Source organism: Cydia strobilella, chromosome 13, assembly GCF_947568885.1.
Source record: "Cydia strobilella chromosome 13, ilCydStro3.1, whole genome shotgun sequence".
In the NCBI taxonomy this organism is placed as follows: Eukaryota; Metazoa; Arthropoda; class Insecta; order Lepidoptera; family Tortricidae; genus Cydia; species Cydia strobilella.
Window position 1 is genome coordinate 6,307,411 of NC_086053.1, and position 22,088 is coordinate 6,329,498.

General features: G+C 45.3%; 3 protein-coding genes and 1 long non-coding RNA gene across 5 annotated transcripts in view; 1 reads left to right on the forward strand and 3 right to left on the reverse strand.

The window, feature by feature from the left end:
- LOC134746568 (mitogen-activated protein kinase kinase kinase 7) overlaps positions 1 to 9,041 on the forward strand; it is a 39,036-nt gene extending 29,995 nt beyond the window's left edge. Inside the window, exons 8-10 of the mRNA XM_063680987.1 lie at positions 5,615 to 5,796; positions 6,926 to 7,036; positions 8,772 to 9,041. Of these exons, the coding sequence (XP_063537057.1) occupies positions 5,615 to 5,796; positions 6,926 to 7,036; positions 8,772 to 8,864 (386 nt within the window). The 3' untranslated portion in view covers positions 8,865 to 9,041. The remainder of the gene's footprint in view (positions 1 to 5,614; positions 5,797 to 6,925; positions 7,037 to 8,771) is intronic.
- A 2,256-nt stretch (positions 9,042 to 11,297) lies between these two features.
- Positions 11,298 to 15,554, reverse strand: LOC134746569 (uncharacterized). Its single transcript, XR_010128241.1, has 2 exons — positions 15,454 to 15,554; positions 11,298 to 14,942 (listed from the first exon to the last, which is right to left on the reverse strand). It is a non-coding gene; the product is annotated as an uncharacterized LOC134746569 (long non-coding RNA).
- A 31-nt stretch (positions 15,555 to 15,585) lies between these two features.
- Positions 15,586 to 19,746, reverse strand: LOC134746901 (uncharacterized). Its single transcript, XM_063681473.1, has 3 exons — positions 19,695 to 19,746; positions 15,755 to 19,638; positions 15,586 to 15,681 (listed from the first exon to the last, which is right to left on the reverse strand). The coding sequence occupies exons 1-3, from the start codon at positions 19,744 to 19,746 to the stop codon at positions 15,586 to 15,588; spliced, it is 4,032 nt and encodes a 1,343-aa protein (XP_063537543.1).
- Positions 19,747 to 19,791: 45 nt separating this feature from the next.
- The window catches only part of LOC134746656 (polypeptide N-acetylgalactosaminyltransferase 5), a 38,470-nt gene continuing 36,173 nt past the window's right edge, over positions 19,792 to 22,088 (reverse strand). For both annotated transcript variants that reach the window (XM_063681159.1, XM_063681157.1), the window contains exon 12: positions 19,792 to 19,974. In XM_063681159.1, coding sequence (XP_063537229.1) covers positions 19,804 to 19,974 — 171 coding nt within the window. In that variant the 3' untranslated portion in view covers positions 19,792 to 19,803. The remainder of the gene's footprint in view (positions 19,975 to 22,088) is intronic.

Here is a 22,088-nt window from a genome sequence, read left to right on the forward strand (position 1 = left end):
TTAGGAAATAATAAAAAAGGCAGGACACGACACCTTATTTTAATATTTGCAAAAGCAATGCTAACCGGTTTGTAAAGACATTTCTAAACAAAGTTATTAGTTTTGTAAAAACAGATTAGTTAGCCCGCTCCAATCGTCCCTTCGCCAGCGCTCGGCGATGGGAATACAAGGCCTGAAGTGTAATGAAATGCCAATTAAAATGGTCTTAATCTTCCAGTCTGCCGCCTGTCTCCAGCCGTCGTTCCTCGTCTTCTGCTTTGTATCCGCGCACAAACAATTCTTTGATGATGTGATCTGGAAACAATCACGTAAAATAGCACATTAATGGTGACGGCCCAGTTCTAGTTTCGCCGTAAATTTGGCACGATATTGTAAACTGCCCTCTTTACTAAGCGTTGATACACCCAAATAATGTTCTTCTCATTATAGATACTATCCCACCATTGACGAATAAACATTTCTGAGCTAGATTCACGGTGACTTTTGTGCAGTGATTAAGACATTTGAGACACCCGCCTTTCCTTTACTGCCTGGAACTGTCGCTATGGTCAATTCAATACAATAGCAATTTACCTGACAGCGCATTCTCGAATGTACATAAAAAGTCACGTACGCTGGATCTCTTACACGACTCGACGACTCATTGAGGTTAGCTGCCTTGTATAGATTTACTCATGTATTATTGTCCTTATTTACATTTAAAACTGGACGCAAGGACGCCTAATTTCACTTCGGAGATATTTCCGTGGCGAATAAAAGTGTCTCCGGTGAATCAGACTTTCGAATGCTGGATGTGCGACGTAACACGCCAAACGTGATGCCGACAATAAAAGTTTGGAAATTCTGAAGATGTTTTGGCAATCAGCTCTGAAGTAAGTGCCGGCATTTCGATTCGAGTATATTTTTAATTTTACCAACCGCTTTGGTCCGTTCTTTTTGTGCAGTATGACTAAGACGAGAAAGTTATGTATACAGTGTATGTAAAGTATAGAGCTAAATTAATATAGGTATTTGTGTGAAAACTCCTTCAAACAAAAACATCGATCAAACGTGCCAACAACCTTATTCAAGAATAAATCAAATCTAGCTTTGTTCTTTTTTACGTTTGCTTTTTGAATTTGTGCCCACCAGAATTTTTTCTTTTTGGCTAGACATGATAGGATGAGACGGCGTAGCAACAGTTTATGATTCAACCTTAGCATTTAGACCCCGTGAAAGCAACACCTATATTCATGCAACTCATCAATGTCGGGAAGCGTTAACCGACTTAGCAGACACTTTCCTGATCGCCGCCTGTAACTATAAATCAGGTCGCTTATAGAATATGTTGTCGTTCCGTGGACAGTTTCCACGAGATGTCAGCGCGACTGACGCAATCGGGCCGGTCTGCCGGCCGTCCCGCCCGACGCCAAATTGAAAACATATTAACGCCACCGATCAAAGAAAACTTTCCTTAATGCCCAGATTTATTGGATTATCCACTGAGCAGATACGCAGCACATGCCACTCGGCGAGACGGACCAGAGGAGTTTCGAACGCGCACTAAATCAAGACGTCTCAATAACCCAAAAAAATAGTTAATCTTTACGCAATCCCATCACACTGCATATATATTTACTGAACAATCGCACAGATTAGATACCTACGCGTGTTTTGTTTGGCCCTGTCTGCAACAACAGCCGTCACTTATCATCTAAGTCCATTAATGTCCGTTGCGAAGTATTTGCACCCACTAAAGATATGATGCTCGGGCACGATGGCTTCGATAAGAACGCGCATTTGCCAAGACAGATTCTCATCCATTGTCATGTTTGCTCGTGATCGCTTAGTGCCTGACACCTGAGCTGATCCGTCAAACGCGACGCGCGCCGCGCTGCTGACGCTCCTTATATTTCAATTATGTCACTGACATTAATTACAATCTTATCTCGTCACATCTCGTTCTTAGTTTGATTCTACATCAAGCATCTCTCTTCGCCGTCCCAAGTTTGGCCCGTGCCAGAATAAAATACGCGTAAAATTTCCTGTTCCCGGTTTAAATTTTATGGTTCATCGAAGTTAGGAGTCGTAAAATTCAGCGCGTATTAGTCATATCCAGCGAGTGGTGAGAGGTGGCCATCCGTCAGCGGCCCTGCCGCTCGCACGCCCTGTCTTCGCCTACGACTTGTTAATTACCCTCCGAAACGCCACATTTGAGCTAATTGCTAATTATAAACACATTATATGTACCTGCTATATACTACTTTTTGAGCCATGTGCACATTCTTGGAATTACACTTTCGCGTTATCGACTGTCATAGCGCGTCGACTTCAAAAACTTGCCTGGTTGCGGAAATTTAAAACAAATAACTCGTCTTCTACTTCCGCTGTTCGGCGTGATTTATGAGTTGAATTATTTAGAGCAGAAGACTACGCTAGTTATACGCTTGTAATGAGCTATTAAAGCTCGAGTTGGCACGCGGCGCCATCATGCATTATTCTCTAAGGGCACGTGCTAGACGTTTGATGACACGTAGGTACTACGCTTTACGTGACTCATATTTATGCTTATTATTCAGGAACCCTGAAATTCTTGAATTTTTTAACGTTGAATTGTTATTTTTGTCGAAGAGAATAGCCCTCTAATTACATAATCGAAAAGGGTACTTTTATGTACATTTCGCTGAAGGAATTATCATAAATTTAAATGGCAATTTAATTTAGTAGAGAGTTTCAGTAGGTCTTGACAACAACTTTGTTTGAAATCAAATACACTTTAGCTCCTGTCACTGCACATTTTAGTTGTGACAAATTGGCGTCTTATCAATGAGTTCTAGGCAACGGTTGGGCATCCAAAAACGTCTGCGTTTATTATTGTCCTATTACGTCGGGATGTATTATAAATACATTATAGGCGATATAATCCGTTTTCATAGTTTTATTTCATGAGTAACTATCGCGGTAACCGAAGACAATATTATTGTCCTATTTTTAATTCCATACATCTATAACTATAAAAAAGCACATATACCTAATGAATAGGAAGCATTTTCTGGTGTCAGAGGTCACACATCTTCTTTGGCCGCTTAGCCAGTCGTGTAGTGATCTGTACTTACCAATAGATTTAAATTATCAAAAGAATCATCAGGCCGAGTGCCTACCTGGCCTGGGTCATTCTCCAGATTTGTAACTGCGTCTAAACTCCATCAAATCATACTAAGTGTGTATGAAATGTTTGACGGAGTTGAGGCTGACCGCAGTCATTTTATTTCATCGCATTTAATTTGAGAACGACCCACCTATTATTCGTGTAGGTTCTAGTAGTTGTTCTAAGAGCCTAGTCTGGCCACATTCTTTTGATACATTAAATTAGGCATACGTTCGTCATGATTCGGTAATATATGTTTCGATCGCCAGCTTTCCGACCAATCGTTCGCACTGCACCTTACGATGAGCTGAGCGTGCAATCGTTCTATGAATAAGGGACGATGCCGCAATCACCGAGCCCTGATTAGACCCTGCGCGCGCGCCTACGCCATCGTAAACTTGTTGACATTACTAACACACAACCCTTAATCGGCCTCGACATTTATAATTATTTGCGTCATATCATAACCGTAATAAATTGTGTCAAAAAATGTTGGCTTGGTGTAGCATTGTTTGACGCGTTGATGCCGTCTAAACTCTCTTCTTGTACATTTGTTTCGCCGTGTGTTTGTATAATTTCACACCTTCAAGGGCAAATTCTTTGACAAGTGACGATGCATTGCATAATAATTGCATGCATTGGCATTTCTCTCGTAGGAAATGCAAGGCCCCGCACATGTTTACGATTCGCTTTACGGTTCCGGTGATTCCGCGTAGGCAAACGGAGCACGGGGCTCGGCCGGCGGTGCCGGGTGCAAGCTGCGGCGTGGGCGCGGGTCGACGACCGGCTGCAGAGCGCGCCCTGCCGGCGAAAACGGCAGAAAACCTCACGAAGGGCGGCCAGCACACGGCGTCCGCATTTAGCTCGCTTGACGTCGCTGACTCACCGCACCGCGAATAGCGGCGGTTTGTTTGTTGCACCGCCCGCTCCCGGCTCTCCCGCCGTATTTCGGCCTCGGGCGTGCAGTGCTCGGCGCACTGTCTTCGCGAGAACACGCGCCATGACCCCGCTGCCCGCGCGCCTGCGCCGCCGCGAGCGCCACGAGCGCCTCGACGCGTGTGACGCCTCCGCCGGCATCGTCACCACCATCAGGGACACGGTCAGCTGTAGTTGGATATTTTACAGTGAGTGTCGATCGCCACCGCCGCCGCCCGCCCCACGCTACGCGGAAACTGCTTTGCGCGCGTCGCGTCCTTCTATTTCTCTCCTCGATTAACACTTGCGGCCTCTTTGTAAACCATCAACAATATGAATCTTGGAAAAAGTCATAAATAATCAGAAAAAAATTCGTGATCGACTAAAGTTTTCGCAGTGATTTACTGTTACAATTGTTGTACATTAAAATTGTGTTTGTTTATATAAAATAAATTAATTAAAAATCTGAAAAAAAGAAAATCTGAGGTCGCCTTGTTTAGTTCGGTGCTGCCATCTATTTGTGGAGAAAAGAATCATACTCCGAAAACAGAAATCTAGGTGAAGCGTCTGACATCAGCAACTCAAAGTAAATTTAACTCTTGACGTATTTAACCCTGTGGAAGTGCGACTGATTCCTCTAAACACACGGATTGTTCTCGTATTGCCTGCTTATAACCGCCAATTGTTATAATTACGTCTCTCTGAATCACCGCAGCACGTGAGGCTAACGGCGAATATTAATACATTCACGCACTGTTTATATCTATGTAAGCATTATACAAACATAAAATTGGTATGTCCTATATTGGTTCTGGAGAGTGATTTTTGAGGTTGTAGTGGAGCGTGAGGTTTAGAAATTCTATTCCTTGTTAATTTTAGCTTAAAACATTGTTTTCTATAATGACGCGCATATTGAACGTTAAACAGATTGAACAAAAACAGATTGTTAAAAGTTATATATATTAACACAGAGTAATACTATTAGCGTATTTGTAATTTAATTTAGAAACAAAAGGCCGAGTACCACTGATCTGATAACGGGTATCTTCATGTAAGCTCCAAACTATTACTATTGATCCATAGATTACTAGTATTTGCAAATTTATTAACCTGGAAAATCTTAAAAATGTACGATTGATAGAGTCCGAGATACCTAGACCTTAGACAGATAAATCTACTATAAAAAATATTCACGTTTTGAACTGAACATTTAAAATCAATCTGTCTTACCTCACAGGGTTGATAACGAACTATTATTTGTGATTCAATGATGAAAGGCATAATTTATTTTTTACATATTGCTTATTTAATAAAAAAGAAATATTTTCGGACAATCTTACACAAATTGATCTAGCCTGTATCGTGGGTACTAAATATCTGTGATAAACAAATAAATAAATGCCCTGCTTCGTAGGCAGGCAGGGTCACTACCGATTAGGATAGGACGCTGTTACTCGTAATTCGTAATGAAAGCGTTTTAATCCCATAGGCCATCGAATTTTTTTTATATTTCTAACTGAATAGTCATGTCATCAGTCCACGTTTGTAAGTGGTCCTTTTATGTTGTTGCAGGCAACAGTAGCGGCTCGCCCTCGGGCCCCGGCGGCGCGGCGCCGCCCGAACCTGACCCGGCGCTCGACTCCATGCACATGATGCTGGACCCGCACCTGCGGCCAATATCCCCGGACCTCAACAACGAGGAGTCCAAGCGCATCTTCGACGAGCACAAGCAGCTCGCGCAGGAGTACCTCAAGGTAACACTGTCGAACCTGACCCGGCGCTCGACTCCATGCACATGATGCTGGATCCGCATCTGCGGCCAATATCCCCGTACCTCAACAACGAGGAGTCCCAAGCGCATGTTCGACGAGCACAAGCAGCTCGCGCAGTGGTACCTCAAGGTAACACTTTTTAACCAACGCTACATGGTTACAGTCTAGAAATATAGCAGTTTCGAGCCTGACCCGGCGCTCGACTCCTTTCTACATGATCCTGAACTCCCAACTTCAACAACTGCATATGTCGCAAGATCTCACCAAGGAAGAGTTCAGTGCGTCTTTGTTACGAGTCCTACAAAGGAACCTTGACAGACAAAGCAACAAGCAAAAGGTAGATATCTAACGCCATTAACCAGTCAAACCTGACCTGAGCCAAGTCACCAATGTGACTGTTACAGGCATTAATTAAAATCGTTTATCCAAAAAAAAACATCTTTTCTATGTACCTACCATTAAATTATGTGAAAATCTGATGAAATTGCAAACATAACAAGATATTCGATCCCTACTTCCGACAGTACTATCGGGGACATTGGCGGTGAACCAGTTCAGTTTTTTTTTACCTCAATCCTTTATAACTTGCCAGCTAAACTCCGCCTCCCATAGAGATAACCAATTACGATGCATTTTTCATTCTTTATCTTAATATTAAAAGGGTTAAAAGCAGGTAATAAGACAAACAATAGATAGTAAGGACAGTTTATTAGTTATTGTTTAGGCCAAGCTTCGCCTCCCCATAAAGATAACCAATGAGGATGCATTTTGGATTCCTTATCTTAGTTTGCAAATGCCGGCCGTCACAAAGACAATGGACGGCAATAAACTTTATCTGAGCTAACCTTTTTTTTTCAACACCTACATTGTTAAGTGCCATGCTATATGGTCATCACTTTTATTGCTATCGCCTGACCGCCTGCAAGACGTTTAAACGATTTTTGCTCTTAAGGTGGTTCACCGCGAATGTCGTATTGTGCGGTTTGCATTTTTGTGACCTTTTTTAGCGTGAGACGTGACTGGCATTGCATTTAGGCGGTATTCTACAAAAAATAAATAATTTATAGACAATAATGATTTGAAATTGACATGACCAATATTCATATTTCAGATACAAACGGAGTTGGCGTATCTTAGCCAGCACAAGACTGAGCTCGAAGAGCAGATGGACCACAGCGAGCTTCAGCAGAAGAGGGAAGTCATACAGTTACAAAATGAAAAGGTAAGATTTAAGAAACATCACTTGTTGAATACTAATCTATTCCTTACAGTGAAAAAGATAACATTATTTGTAATTCGTTATTTTCTTGTTCTGTTAATCTACGATAGACAAGCGGTTACAAATATATGTGCCTTCCCAAACGTACTATGGAAGGTAAGAGGTAAGGAAATGAATCTTCATGTATCAAAAAGTGACCGTAAAAAACAGTAAATAGGCGGCGCCACCATACACTGAAGTACCTAGACCATACACCTAGTATTTTATATAGATGTGCACCCGTGCGACCGTGAGGGACAGAACATACGCAATGCGACAAAATTAAAAACACGTTTAACATTCCTGACAACATACCAGAAACAACCTACGTAATTCGGTCGGGTTATTTGCTGCCCCTCCCCCATTTCATCTTTACATTATTTTACCTCTATGGTTCATGTCATAGTCTCCTATATATTACAATACTCTTTGGTCTCAGAGCCTGCCTATACCATCCATAATACGTACGTTGTAAAAAAACGTGCACATTATTAACCAAAACGGAAGAGTGTCTTATTGATAGCAGACGATTGATGCAACTACGGCATCACATAAATCCAACATATCATCATCATCATCATCATTGGCCTTCGAGTCTACTACAGACTATATAAGCAGTGTCAGGTAGGGCGACCACCTTTTTAATGGCTGTGTAAGCCATTACGGGAGCGGCAAACATGAACACCTGCCAGGTGTAATGTGCCCGTGTAATGTGCCAGGTGTAAATGGTGTAATGTGCCCGTGGCGAATAGATGTCGGTCGGGCTGATGACCAGTGATCGGATCGAGGATGCAATTTGGGATGAACGACCTCAAACGTTATGCTCAACATGGATGAAATGGGTTATTGTTAATAATTAATAACTTTTGTCGAAAACAAAATAAAAAGGTTCGCTATCTATTCATACATTCAGTCGTTTATTTTACATATACTTTAATTTTTAAGTGGAAAAAGACTTTTCGACTTCTACTGATGTAAGCGGAGCGAATTTGTAAATAGAATTTTCGTCACTTGTAGATTCATTTGTAAAATCAGCGACCCGATAAACCATAGAAACAATACCCATGTTGATTTTCAGACTTTATCACCACATTTCCCCCTTTTAGGGGTTTAAATTTTCAAAAAACCTGAAGCACGTGTTTGTTCATTTATCGTTAGGAATACTCCTGTGAAGTTTCGAATAAAATAGTCTAACTAATCTTGTTTCCCCATACAAACTTCGGACCCCCATTTCACCCCTTGGGGGGGGTGAATTTTGAAGAATCCTTTCTTAGTGCACCCCTAGACCTTATAAGAAACCTACGTGCCAAATTTGGAATCTCTAGAACCAGCAGTTTGGGCTGTGTGTTGATATCTCAGTCAGTCAGTTTCTTCTTTTATATATTTAGATTTTGTTAATTTTATAGTGTAAACTATTTAAAATTAAGTTATTTACCTTTTTATAAAAATAGGTAACAAAAAGACTCGCGGGATTGTAAGTCATATCCATGTTAAGATAACGGAATTAAACCCCGGGAAATTGCATCCTAGATCCGATCACTGCTGATGACGCTTGGCTCGCTTACTTGCGAGTGCGTATAGCGATCAAAAAACCTCTTATAGATCACAATTTACTGATACGCCTGTCACAATTGACTGATACGACTAATCACGCTAACACAACGCAAAGTAGCTAAAACTTTTCCCTCTTTCTTTTCAGGAATCCTTGATCAAGTTGTTCTGCAGCCTCAACAAGCAGTTGGCGCGAGTAGACGACGACAGCTGGCTGCTGCCCGACGACACGCACGAGTGACGCCGCCGCACCCAGGGACCAGCCGGCACGCCGCACGCCGCACCCAGGGACTAGCTGGCACGCCGCACCCAGGGACCAGCCGGCACGCCGCACGCCGCACCCAGGGACTAGCTGGCACGCCGCACCCAGGGACCAGCCGGCACGCCGCACGCCGCACCCAGGGACTAGCTGGCACGCCGCACCCAGGGACCAGCCGGCACGCCGCACGCCGCACCCAGGGACTAGCTGTCACGCCGCACCCAGGGACCAGCCGGCACGCCGCACGCCGCACCCAGGGACTAGCTGGCACGCCGCACCCAGGGACCAGCCGGCACGCCGCACGCCGCACCCAGGGACTAGCTGTCACGCCGCACCCAGGGACCAGCCGGCACGCCGCACGCCGCACCCAGGGACTAGCTGGCACGCCGCACCCAGGGACCAGCCGGCACGCCGCACGCCGCACCCAGGGACTAGCTGGCACGCCGCACCCAGGGACCAGCCGGCACGCCGCACGCCGCACCCAGGGACCAGCCGGCACGCCGCACCCAGGGACCAGCCGGCACGCCGCACCCAGGGACCAGCCGGCACGCCGCACCCAGGGACCAGCCGGCACGCCGCAAGCTGCACCCAGGGACCAGCCGGCACGCCGCAAGCCGCACCCAGGGACCAGCCGGCACGCCGCACACAGGGACCAGCCCGCACGCCGCAAGCTGCACCCAGGGACCAGCCGGCACGCCGCAAGCCGCACCCAGGGACCAGCCGGCACGCCGCAAGCTGCACCCAGGGACCAGCCGGCACGCCGCAAGCCGCACCCAGGGACCAGCCGGCACGCCGCACACAGGGACCAGCCCGCACGCCGCAAGCTGCACCCAGGGATCAGCCGGCACGCCAGCTTACTTAGCCAGGGACCTTACTACCAATACAGGTTACCGGTAGCGACTAACAAATTTAACAGAAAACACGGAAGATCGTGAGTTCAAACCTCCTCGGTACTCAATAGTAGCAATGATTCTGGTTAAGAAAAAAAATACAATAAAGGGTCCAGTGTTTTAGACGTTGCCGAATTCAGGGTTAAGATACTTCACCTGCGTCTCTTTCCAAAATAGAGGTTACCTTTCGTAAAGGACACCTACCTATATTTAGATATACCGGTACTTTTGGTCCTAGCTTAGGAGGCATCCGTAGATACATTCTTGTATATTGATCTCAAAAAGCCTTCAATATGTCTTCCCTGCGTACACTGAACGCACGTTTCGTGCCCGATACAGTCATGTAGTTGTTTGCAGTGTTCAATGCTTTAACTATAATGTAGATGGTGTTTATACTTAACAAATTCAGTCAAAATGTTTAATTTTCTTGCAGGGTACAGAGCCCGCTAACTTCACGAATTATTTTAGATCCTATGAATGTTAGCGGCGTCCCACCTTACTAATTACATTGTATTTTATGTACTTATTATCTTAAACAACAATTTGTATATTCGTTGTATGTTACTTGTGTAAGTTTAGCACGTTTTAGTGCTATATTGTGCAATAAGAGTGTCTGATCTCCCCATTATACATGTGAAGAAATTGGCAAGACACCCCCATACAGGTCACACGGACACAGGTTTTATTATATTTCGTTAGTATAATTATTATGTGTGTTTGGAATTGTTCTGATTGTATAAATGTAAGATAGAATTTAGTATTAAGAATAAAATAACGCTTAATAAATAAATGATATATAAAATTGTTATTTTATTTATATGTGTAGATCGACTTCCAAATTTTGCTATTTGTGCCTGTAACATAACATAATGGGAGTCTACGCAGACGCAGAAAACCAGAACTATGCTGCATAGATACGATCATCACGTAATGTTTTACTCGCGCGTTTCCGTCTCTCGAATGAAGTTGACAACTGTCTGTATACCTACTTAGATGGCGCCAGTATAGGTTTATCTGTCTCTCGTTTTCTTATATGGTATTAGGCTTAAAGGACATCCAAGCCAAAACAATAATTTGACGCTTCGTGGGACTGAAACCTATGATGGTGCCATCTGTAAAATATTTCGACCGGCCACCGTGACTCGATAAAGTGAGTGAGACGCAATGCACATTGGACACTCATGCTTATAACTTAAATGGACGGTCCTTCACTATGTAGTGACTGCCATAGTTATTGGCCATTCTTAACAATAAGGCTTGTTTCTTTCTGAATTGTTAGGAGTGGCCCATAACTATAGCAGTGACCCTACAATTATTTTTTTTCAATTGAGTCGGTTAAGTGTTGCTATTAGTAGTTACCCAGAGTACCCACTAAATCGTTCAATAAATAACAAAACGGCTTGGATTGCAGCGGTACCTACAGCTTTGTTTCCGTGGTTGTTTCTTTTCTTGCCCCATCTTACACAAATAATAAGTCTGAGGGGATAATGCTAAGGAGTATAAGTAAATGAAACAAAACATAAAATTCAGTCCAAATATTTAATATTCAATACTCACAATATAAGTTTAGTTATCGTCAGTTGGAATGGTATTCGCGGGTTATACACAATTATTACATTTAAAATAAACGGCGAATTTGGCACTTAAAATATCAATTTTATGAAAAACAATGAGATTCCGTTTAGATATGATGGCTTAAATTAAATCTTTTTCCCGCGTTTTGGGTCTAATTAATTATAAATAAATTCTAGTGTGTCCGATAAAAGTATATATTTTTTTAATGCATTATATCGTGTAAATTCCAGCCGTTATACCGACGACAAATAAATGCGTTCTTATTAATGGTGTTGGTCTACACCAAGGCAGCTGGCCCACTGGCTGAGATCAGTGAGATGAGTAGAAAAGGAAGGAGTAGAACTAGAGAATTCTGGTCGGTAAAGTGGACGATCTAAACCTTTTTTTTAACCGCTTTTTATCGAGCGTTTCGTGAGTAAATAAGCTGGATATTGTATGTCTTATCAGTCCACGGCAGTTAAAACGTTCAAATTTGTATCGATTCATAGATGTACGTATCTTGAGCAAGAAAATATTTGATAGCTAATCGCTTTCTCGTCGCCGTATGGGATAGCTGCCAAATCAATAGCTTCACAATAGGACAATTCCACATTAAACAAATTATTTACAAAAGAATACAATCTCGTTTATACATATAATATCTACATAATATTAATGCTTAAAAAACAACACAGGACATGTATAACAACACATTATCGACTCCGTAATGTTGCGTACATAATAAATAACTATGTTCAGTTTAAAATGTAATTATTTTAACGTAATAAATCTCAATTTAGTATCTCATCGAGTGCATAATGTGTCAATGCAGATAGACTGTCAATAAGTAGTTTAATGTCTAGTTCAAAACTAACACAGATATGTTCATGTTCAATCCAAATACATTATTTTTTCTATGCTCCGTAAAAAACAGTTGAATTTTGAATTTTAAAATTTAAAATGTATATCTACAACATATAGAAATCTATCAACAATAAGCAAATCATACACGGTTTAATTTAATCTACCACCGACTGGTGCTGAGCAACTCCTAAAACGTGAAGAATTTTTCACAAAAATATACATACTCACTCTGTGATGCTACAAACTAAAAATAAATATTAAATGGACATGAATTAAATGCATAATACAATATTACATATAATTCGGCAAAAAGAGGACAAAATGGCCCTCGATTGGCCGTCACTTAGCTAACTTTAAAAGCGAAATGGAACAAATATATTTATATTACTATTCCTAATATTATACAATCAATAAAAAAGTTAATTTAATTTACTTTCGTTGTTAGGGGCCCGATTTTGATAAAATATTATTATTATTACAGGGTAATATGAGGAATATGATCTACGTTTACGCTACGCTACATTAGAAATTTAATGTCTTATTTAAGAAAATATATCGGCGCCAATTCATCAAGCCCTACATACGATATGCTTTAAAATATTTATACAAATTTTTATATACGATGAACGTGACGTGAATTTATTTAAGCCCTAATAAAAACAAGGCAACTTCCAATTAAATTATTTTAGAACGTAATCTCATCACACGTGCTTTTCGCGCATTTTCCACAAGTCAGTTTGACTTACTCTCATGACTATAAAAGCTAAAATACATAAAATGCGGGATTCGGTTTATTATAGCTGCAATACAATGTACGGTGAAATAGTTCCATCCCTTACCTACAGTAATCTCACATGCGAAAGACCTACGAATGATTGAAACACTAGCACTTCGTGAGACGTGGCATCACAACACACTCGAGTATAAAGTGATGGTGTACAAATTACAAAATAACCTTACAATTCGACGTAGATTCCCCACATTTTTACAAAACATGGCAGTAATAGTATAATAACAGTCCTAATAAACAAAACAATTCCTTCTCAGATACAAAATTCATTCCTCGTAAAATGAGAAAAAATTGAATCACTTAGATGAAATAAAAATAGTCTTTACTATGTGGAATTATGATGGTCAAAAGACAAGTCTATTTACTTGCTAAAGTTATATATTTTTCTAAAAAGATTAAATTGTGGCAAATCTGGGCTGTCTGGCATAAGATATGGCACAAACTGCGTGCCGAGCCGTCCTAACCAACGCGTTAATAAAATATACAGGTAATTTATACTTAGTGGCAAAGTCGTTAGCACCGCTCTGTGAAAATAATCGTTACCTACATAAAAATAAGTCTAACAGTGAATATCGGTGAAATTAACGGTATATTCCCAGTACTTTTATCATCGGTATTAAAAAAAAAAACTATTTCAATGTTATACCTTTGTGTGTTAAAAAAATAGTAATAGACTTTTGAGTGAAATTGAGTTACGTTTATTGTCACTACTGGACATAAAAGTTGTGACAAAATCACAGATTGATGATAAACTTAGTGAGGATATACCCATTATACCCAACTTACAACAAAGGGTGGTATGTGCTTAAGCCAAGGAGGATGGAATTTATCACTTTACTCGTAGTAAACTTGGCCAGGATATTAAACACCAGCTTTTACGAATAGTCAAGCAAAAAGGGTCCAACTAACCCAAAGAAAAATTATGAGCTAATCTTAATTTTCAGGTCGGGTTTCGCTTAACTTAAATATCCGGGAGGGTTACTACTGCACCTTTTGTTGTGATTTTTAACGTTTTAGATAATGTCTTAGCCCGTGCTAATCATATTTACCTCATAATATTTTAATAATATTTCTACACGTTACTCTCAGATAAGAACACCAGCGTATTAACAACGTTATACTAATATAAAACATTGCCGACTAAACGATATAAAGTGTATATTAAAGTCCATTAGAATACTAGATTGTGAGCTCGCGATAAACTTATTGGTCATGGAATAGAGTATCGTACAGATTCAAAAATAATTTCAATTATTTTAATAAATATCGGGGAACGTTTGATAACAATACGCACGACTTGTGATGCACCGTGGGTATGCTTACACTATCGGTTACATTAACCTTTCGTCTGTTTCATTACGATCGACCACATTTTTAAGTCGTCCTATATAGCATTTGAACAATTTGCTCTATACGATACGACTGAGGTTTGAGTAACCTATGAATATACGAAAGGTTAAGTATATTTTTTAGGTTGACAACCAAAACTCGCAAAGTAACAATACCTATAATATGTATAATTAAAGGTATTTGTATGTAAATAAAGCTCGTAAGTCAGCACTTAGTATTAAAGATGAGGTTTTCAAGAGTAGCGACAGATTTGTTAGTAAGTATTGGTTGTCAACTGATTTCCTAGTTTTGAACACTTACATATAAACGAACTCCCCTCGAAACAGCAGTTTCGCAAATAAAATTTAAAACATCCATGATTTACAAAGGACATAAAAATTTAAACAATACAAAAATAACTCACTCCACAACACACCAAACAAATACATAAGTTTGAGCAATATTTATAGGGAATACAACTTATTACAGCATACATTATGTATTGTCAACAATTCACAGGACTTCACTAATGTCAATACATCTAATAGATATAAAACTTCAGATATAGGAATAAGGAATAAAATCTGATATCTAACGAGAGGGGAAGACTGTTATGGTCTATCGTTGTTGATTCTGAAACAAACAAAATAATATTAATTAAATTCAATGAGTAAGAGTTTTAATTCAAACGTTCATAAAATGCATTGAGAGTAGTCTTTTACTTTGTCAATAAATGATTATCATCTGTACTACGTAATATTGTCTTCGGTTACCGGGATAGTTACTCATGAAATAAAACTATTATTATATCGCGTATATTGAATTTATAATACATCCCGACGTTTCGAACCCTTTACAGCGTTTGTGGTCAACGGGTGACTGAAGAAAAGCTATAATGTGCAAAAATACCTACACAAAAATAATGAACCATAATAAAAACTTTAAGGCTGGTTGTACATGCAAAATCGGTTCATAAGGCTAGTTATAAAATACAACTATTTTCATGTAAAGATATACGCGATAAAGCTACGCCGGCTCTAACCCTACACCTCTGACCCGAGAAGATTTAATTCCCTCCTAAATTGTGTATCGGGCCCGAGTAGGGCTTGTCGAGGCACATAATGTTCCTGTATAGCTGTCTCACCTGTGCGGGGGTCGCGGACTAGCTGTCCTGCTCTCTCTGGTTGCGCCGCGCCTGCCACTTGAAGTCGACCTGCATGAGCCACTGCTGGCCGCGGGAGCGGTATAGCTGTCTCACCTGTGCGGGGGTCGCGGACTAGCTGTCCTGCTCTCTCTGGTTGCGCCGCGCCTGCCACTTGAAGTCGACCTGCATGAGCCACTGCTGGCCGCGGGAGCGGTATAGCTGTCTCACCTGTGCGGGGGTCGCGGACTAGCTGTCCTGCTCTCTCTGGTTGCGGCGCGCCTGCCACTTGAAGTCGACCTGCATGAGCCACTGCTGGCCGCGGGAGCGGTATAGCTGTCTCACCTGTGCGGGGGTCGCGGACTAGCTGTCCTGCTCTCTCTGGTTGCGCCGCGCCTGCCACTTGAAGTCGACCTGCATGAGCCACTGCTGGCCGCGGGAGCGGTATAGCTGTCTCACCTGTGCGGGGGTCGCGGACTAGCTGTCCTGCTCTCTCTGGTTGCGCCGCGCCTGCCACTTGAAGTCGACCTGCATGAACCACTGCTGGCCGCGGGAGCGGTATAGCTGTCTCACCTGTGCGGGGGTCGCGGACTAGCTGTCCTGCTCTCTCTGGTTGCGGCGCGCCTGCCACTTGAAGTCGACCTGCATGAGCCACTGCTGGCCGCGGGAGCGGTATAGCTGTCTCACCTGTGCGGGGGTCGCGGACTAGCTGTCCTGCTCTCTCTGGTTGCGCCGCGCCTGCCACTTGAAGTCGACCTGCATGAGCCACTGCTGGCCGCGGGAGCGGTATAGCTGTCTCACCTGTGCGGGGGTCGCGGACTAGCTGTCCTGCTCTCTCTGGTTGCGCCGCGCCTGCCACTTGAAGTCGACCTGCATGAGCCACTGCTGGCCGCGGGAGCGGTATAGCTGTCTCACCTGTGCGGGGGTCGCGGACTAGCTGTCCTGCTCTCTCTGGTTGCGGCGCGCCTGCCACTTGAAGTCGACCTGCATGAGCCACTGCTGGCCGCGGGAGCGGTATAGCTGTCTCACCTGTGCGGGGGTCGCGGACTAGCTGTCCTGCTCTCTCTGGTTGCGCCGCGCCTGCCACTTGAAGTCGACCTGCATGAGCCACTGCTGGCCGCGGGAGCGGTATAGCTGTCTCACCTGTGCGGGGGTCGCGGACTAGCTGTCCTGCTCTCTCTGGTTGCGGCGCGCCTGCCACTTGAAGTCGACCTGCATGAGCCACTGCTGGCCGCGGGAGCGGTATAGCTGTCTCACCTGTGCGGGGGTCGCGGACTAGCTGTCCTGCTCTCTCTGGTTGCGCCGCGCCTGCCACTTGAAGTCGACCTGCATGAGCCACTGCTGGCCGCGGGAGCGGTATAGCTGTCTCACCTGTGCGGGGGTCGCGGACTAGCTGTCCTGCTCTCTCTGGTTGCGCCGCGCCTGCCACTTGAAGTCGACCTGCATGAGCCACTGCTGGCCGCGGGAGCGGTATAGCTGTCTCACCTGTGCGGGGGTCGCGGACTAGCTGTCCTGCTCTCTCTGGTTGCGCCGCGCCTGCCACTTGAAGTCGACCTGCATGAGCCACTGCTGGCCGCGGGAGCGGTATAGCTGTCTCACCTGTGCGGGGGTCGCGGACTAGCTGTCCTGCTCTCTCTGGTTGCGGCGCGCCTGCCACTTGAAGTCGACCTGCATGAGCCACTGCTGGCCGCGGGAGCGGTATAGCTGTCTCACCTGTGCGGGGGTCGCGGACTAGCTGTCCTGCTCTCTCTGGTTGCGCCGCGCCTGCCACTTGAAGTCGACCTGCATGAGCCACTGCTGGCCGCGGGAGCGGTATAGCTGTCTCACCTGTGCGGGGGTCGCGGACTAGCTGTCCTGCTCTCTCTGGTTGCGCCGCGCCTGCCACTTGAAGTCGACCTGCATGAGCCACTGCTGGCCGCGGGAGCGGTATAGCTGTCTCACCTGTGCGGGGGTCGCGGACTAGCTGTCCTGCTCTCTCTGGTTGCGGCGCGCCTGCCACTTGAAGTCGACCTGCATGAGCCACTGCTGGCCGCGGGAGCGGTATAGCTGTCTCACCTGTGCGGGGGTCGCGGACTAGCTGTCCTGCTCTCTCTGGTTGCGCCGCGCCTGCCACTTGAAGTCGACCTGCATGAGCCACTGCTGGCCGCGGGAGCGGTATAGCTGTCTCACCTGTGCGGGGGTCGCGGACTAGCTGTCCTGCTCTCTCTGGTTGCGGCGCGCCTGCCACTTGAAGTCGACCTGCATGAGCCACTGCTGGCCGCGGGAGCGGTATAGCTGTCTCACCTGTGCGGGGGTCGCGGACTAGCTGTCCTGCTCTCTCTGGTTGCGCCGCGCCTGCCACTTGAAGTCGACCTGCATGAGCCACTGCTGGCCGCGGGAGCGGTATAGCTGTCTCACCTGTGCGGGGGTCGCGGACTAGCTGTCCTGCTCTCTCTGGTTGCGCCGCGCCTGCCACTTGAAGTCGACCTGCATGAGCCACTGCTGGCCGCGGGAGCGGTATAGCTGTCTCACCTGTGCGGGGGTCGCGGACTAGCTGTCCTGCTCTCTCTGGTTGCGGCGCGCCTGCCACTTGAAGTCGACCTGCATGAGCCACTGCTGGCCGCGGGAGCGGTATAGCTGTCTCACCTGTGCGGGGGTCGCGGACTAGCTGTCCTGCTCTCTCTGGTTGCGCCGCGCCTGCCACTTGAAGTCGACCTGCATGAGCCACTGCTGGCCGCGGGAGCGGTATAGCTGTCTCACCTGTGCGGGGGTCGCGGACTAGCTGTCCTGCTCTCTCTGGTTGCGCCGCGCCTGCCACTTGAAGTCGACCTGCATGAGCCACTGCTGGCCGCGGGAGCGGTATAGCTGTCTCACCTGTGCGGGGGTCGCGGACTAGCTGTCCTGCTCTCTCTGGTTGCGCCGCGCCTGCCACTTGAAGTCGACCTGCATGAGCCACTGCTGGCCGCGGGAGCGGTATAGCTGTCTCACCTGTGCGGGGGTCGCGGACTAGCTGTCCTGCTCTCTCTGGTTGCGCCGCGCCTGCCACTTGAAGTCGACCTGCATGAGCCACTGCTGGCCGCGGGAGCGGTATAGCTGTCTCACCTGTGCGGGGGTCGCGGACTAGCTGTCCTGCTCTCTCTGGTTGCGGCGCGCCTGCCACTTGAAGTCGACCTGCATGAGCCACTGCTGGCCGCGGGAGCGGTATAGCTGTCTCACCTGTGCGGGGGTCGCGGACTAGCTGTCCTGCTCTCTCTGGTTGCGCCGCGCCTGCCACTTGAAGTCGACCTGCATGAGCCACTGCTGGCCGCGGGAGCGGTATAGCTGTCTCACCTGTGCGGGGGTCGCGGACTAGCTGTCCTGCTCTCTCTGGTTGCGCCGCGCCTGCCACTTGAAGTCGACCTGCATGAGCCACTGCTGGCCGCGGGAGCGGTATAGCTGTCTCACCTGTGCGGGGGTCGCGGACTAGCTGTCCTGCTCTCTCTGGTTGCGCCGCGCCTGCCACTTGAAGTCGACCTGCATGAGCCACTGCTGGCCGCGGGAGCGGTATAGCTGTCTCACCTGTGCGGGGGTCGCGGACTAGCTGTCCTGCTCTCTCTGGTTGCGCCGCGCCTGCCACTTGAAGTCGACCTGCATGAGCCACTGCTGGCCGCGGGAGCGGTATAGCTGTCTCACCTGTGCGGGGGTCGCGGACTAGCTGTCCTGCTCTCTCTGGTTGCGGCGCGCCTGCCACTTGAAGTCGACCTGCATGAGCCACTGCTGGCCGCGGGAGCGGTATAGCTGTCTCACCTGTGCGGGGGTCGCGGACTAGCTGTCCTGCTCTCTCTGGTTGCGGCGCGCCTGCCACTTGAAGTCGACCTGCATGAGCCACTGCTGGCCGCGGGAGCGGTATAGCTGTCTCACCTGTGCGGGGGTCGCGGACTAGCTGTCCTGCTCTCTCTGGTTGCGGCGCGCCTGCCACTTGAAGTCGACCTGCATGAGCCACTGCTGGCCGCGGGAGCGGTATAGCTGTCTCACCTGTGCGGGGGTCGCGGACTAGCTGTCCTGCTCTCTCTGGTTGCGGCGCACCTGCCACTTGAAGTCGACCTGCATGAGCCACTGCTGGCCGCGGGAGCGGTATAGCTGTCTCACCTGTGCGGGGGTCGCGGACTAGCTGTCCTGCTCTCTCTGGTTGCGCCGCGCCTGCCACTTGAAGTCGACCTGCATGAGCCACTGCTGGCCGCGGGAGCGGTATAGCTGTCTCACCTGTGCGGGGGTCGCGGACTAGCTGTCCTGCTCTCTCTGGTTGCGGCGCGCCTGCCACTTGAAGTCGACCTGCATGAGCCACTGCTGGCCGCGGGAGCGGTATAGCTGTCTCACCTGTGCGGGGGTCGCGGACTAGCTGTCCTGCTCTCTCTGGTTGCGGCGCGCCTGCCACTTGAAGTCGACCTGCATGAGCCACTGCTGGCCGCGGGAGTGGTTGCACGGCCGCAGCACCGGCTTCCACACGTCTGCGGACTCGGGCTTGTCGAGGCACATCCCCGTGTTGGTGTGCTTTATCGTTCGCGCCTGTCGACAATAAACAGATTAGTTATAGTTTCAAATGTTCACACTTCACATACGTTCCACAGTTGGAAAAACGTGCATTGCAGCAATTACGAGTATTTCCTTACCGCCATCATAATGCAAGTAAGCCACATTATTTTAACGTTATCCGGTTAAATTAACTGCGAGCCAGAAACAACTTATGACTGATGTGGATTACAAAACAGTATTCTAAATATATTATATGTGTTTGGGGGGGGGGACCATAACACTACAACCATCAACCAACCACTCATAATACCCACCAACGGAGCTGTAGCTTACGTTCACGAAGCATTAAATTACGTCTCCCTTAACCACGACTACCACGAGTTCTGGCCCTTGAAGAAATAACTGGTGTCTGGCCCGGGGCCTATTCGCGGACCATTCGTTATTAACACCACGGAGTAGGATGGAGATGGCAAGTGGGCGTTCCCGTCTATCCGACAGTTAGTAGCGACCGACTCACTTTATGCACAGACTATGCTCAGTTGTTGTGTAAACTTCATGCTCGAATGACATTCACGTCGTACGTACGCTCGTCTAACAAAAATTGATAATTAAATTTAAAATGCCGTATTGTGCAGTATTAAGCTGCAGAAATCACAGCGGTTTAAAAAATCTTTCACGTGGAGGTATTTCCTATCACCGGTGGTTATTTATTTAAATATAATCCGATAACTACGAAAAATCTGTTTCTATTGCATTATTTACGAATGTTAGTTAAGTAAATCTATATTTTATCAGTTAGAACTTAGAGTTCACAATCCTTTGTCACTATTCTTTACGTTTATCTGGAATATTCGCTATCCTAAATGTCAAATAACTTCGCTACTCAGATGCTGCGCAATGTCGATATTTATATCGATAAAGTTAAAGTTACGATATTTCAAGTTTGATGTTTGGTAGTTCGGTAATAAATTATTATTTTAGACACGTTTCTAATTATTATTTGGGATAATCAATGTCTTAGTAAATATGGCAGCTCTGGTCATCAAGCACTAAGTTAAGTCGGGGTCATTTCATGGCAACCTTTCAAACCTTCGTATTCCTTTACATACGTTTTTGTTTTTTACACCCATCATATTTTCATCGTTAATATAATTAGACTAGGTACTTAATGCACTTATGCGTACAATGCATGCAATGTGCCATGAATAAACGTTTTATATTTTCTATTTCTTTATTATTAATTATTGTAGGTTACCACAAGATGCCGATATTAAAAATAAATGGGTCAATGCTACTGGGCAAGAAAATTAGTTTCCGCAAAAATATAGCACCATTTGCTAGGAGCATTTCTTAGAGAAAGATTTCTGGGGATAAAATTGCCATACATCTCATCTAGCGTCCACACGCCTAAAACTTAGTTACTAATTTAGTAATTATTAGTGACATTCGGGCTCACTTAATTAATAAAAAGTGTTCCGTACCACGCAAACTAGCGTGAAATATTGGAATTTTGCCGCACCCCTTCCTGATTTGATAGGTCACAATCTTACAATCAAATCAAGTGGGATCGATGAGCCAGTTTCATGTATGCTTTCACACCATACAATTAATTTGACAATTTAATCAGGTTGTCCCGTCTAGATTGGCCTTAAATGCTGCTACAAGTAAATATATTGTTAAAGACGAATACTTACCTATGTAAGTAATTGCAGATTTGTGATCACAAAATAACAGCAATACCGAGTTAATAGACCTTTAAAGAACTATGATTTTATCTGTTTGACTTTAAGATATATTTAATGTTCACATTAACAACCTAGTTGGTCAATTAATAAGAAACAAATTTCTAGTTAGATATTTGTTGTACTGTACTACATATTATTTTTCATACAATCACGATTATCACTACCTATATTATAATCATAAATAAAGTATCATCTAAATGTGTTAAAACATACGGTAATGAAATATCAATACCTAACTGAACACACAAATATCGATAAAACACTCCGATTACACTGTCCCCTCCCTATATCGTCGAATGGAAAGAAGTTCCAACGGTTAGCTACTCGCAGGCGTGTAGAGGTCTCGAAAACACCAGTGTAACGTGACCGTGAGATCCGTAACAAACCATGCGTAATTAGACC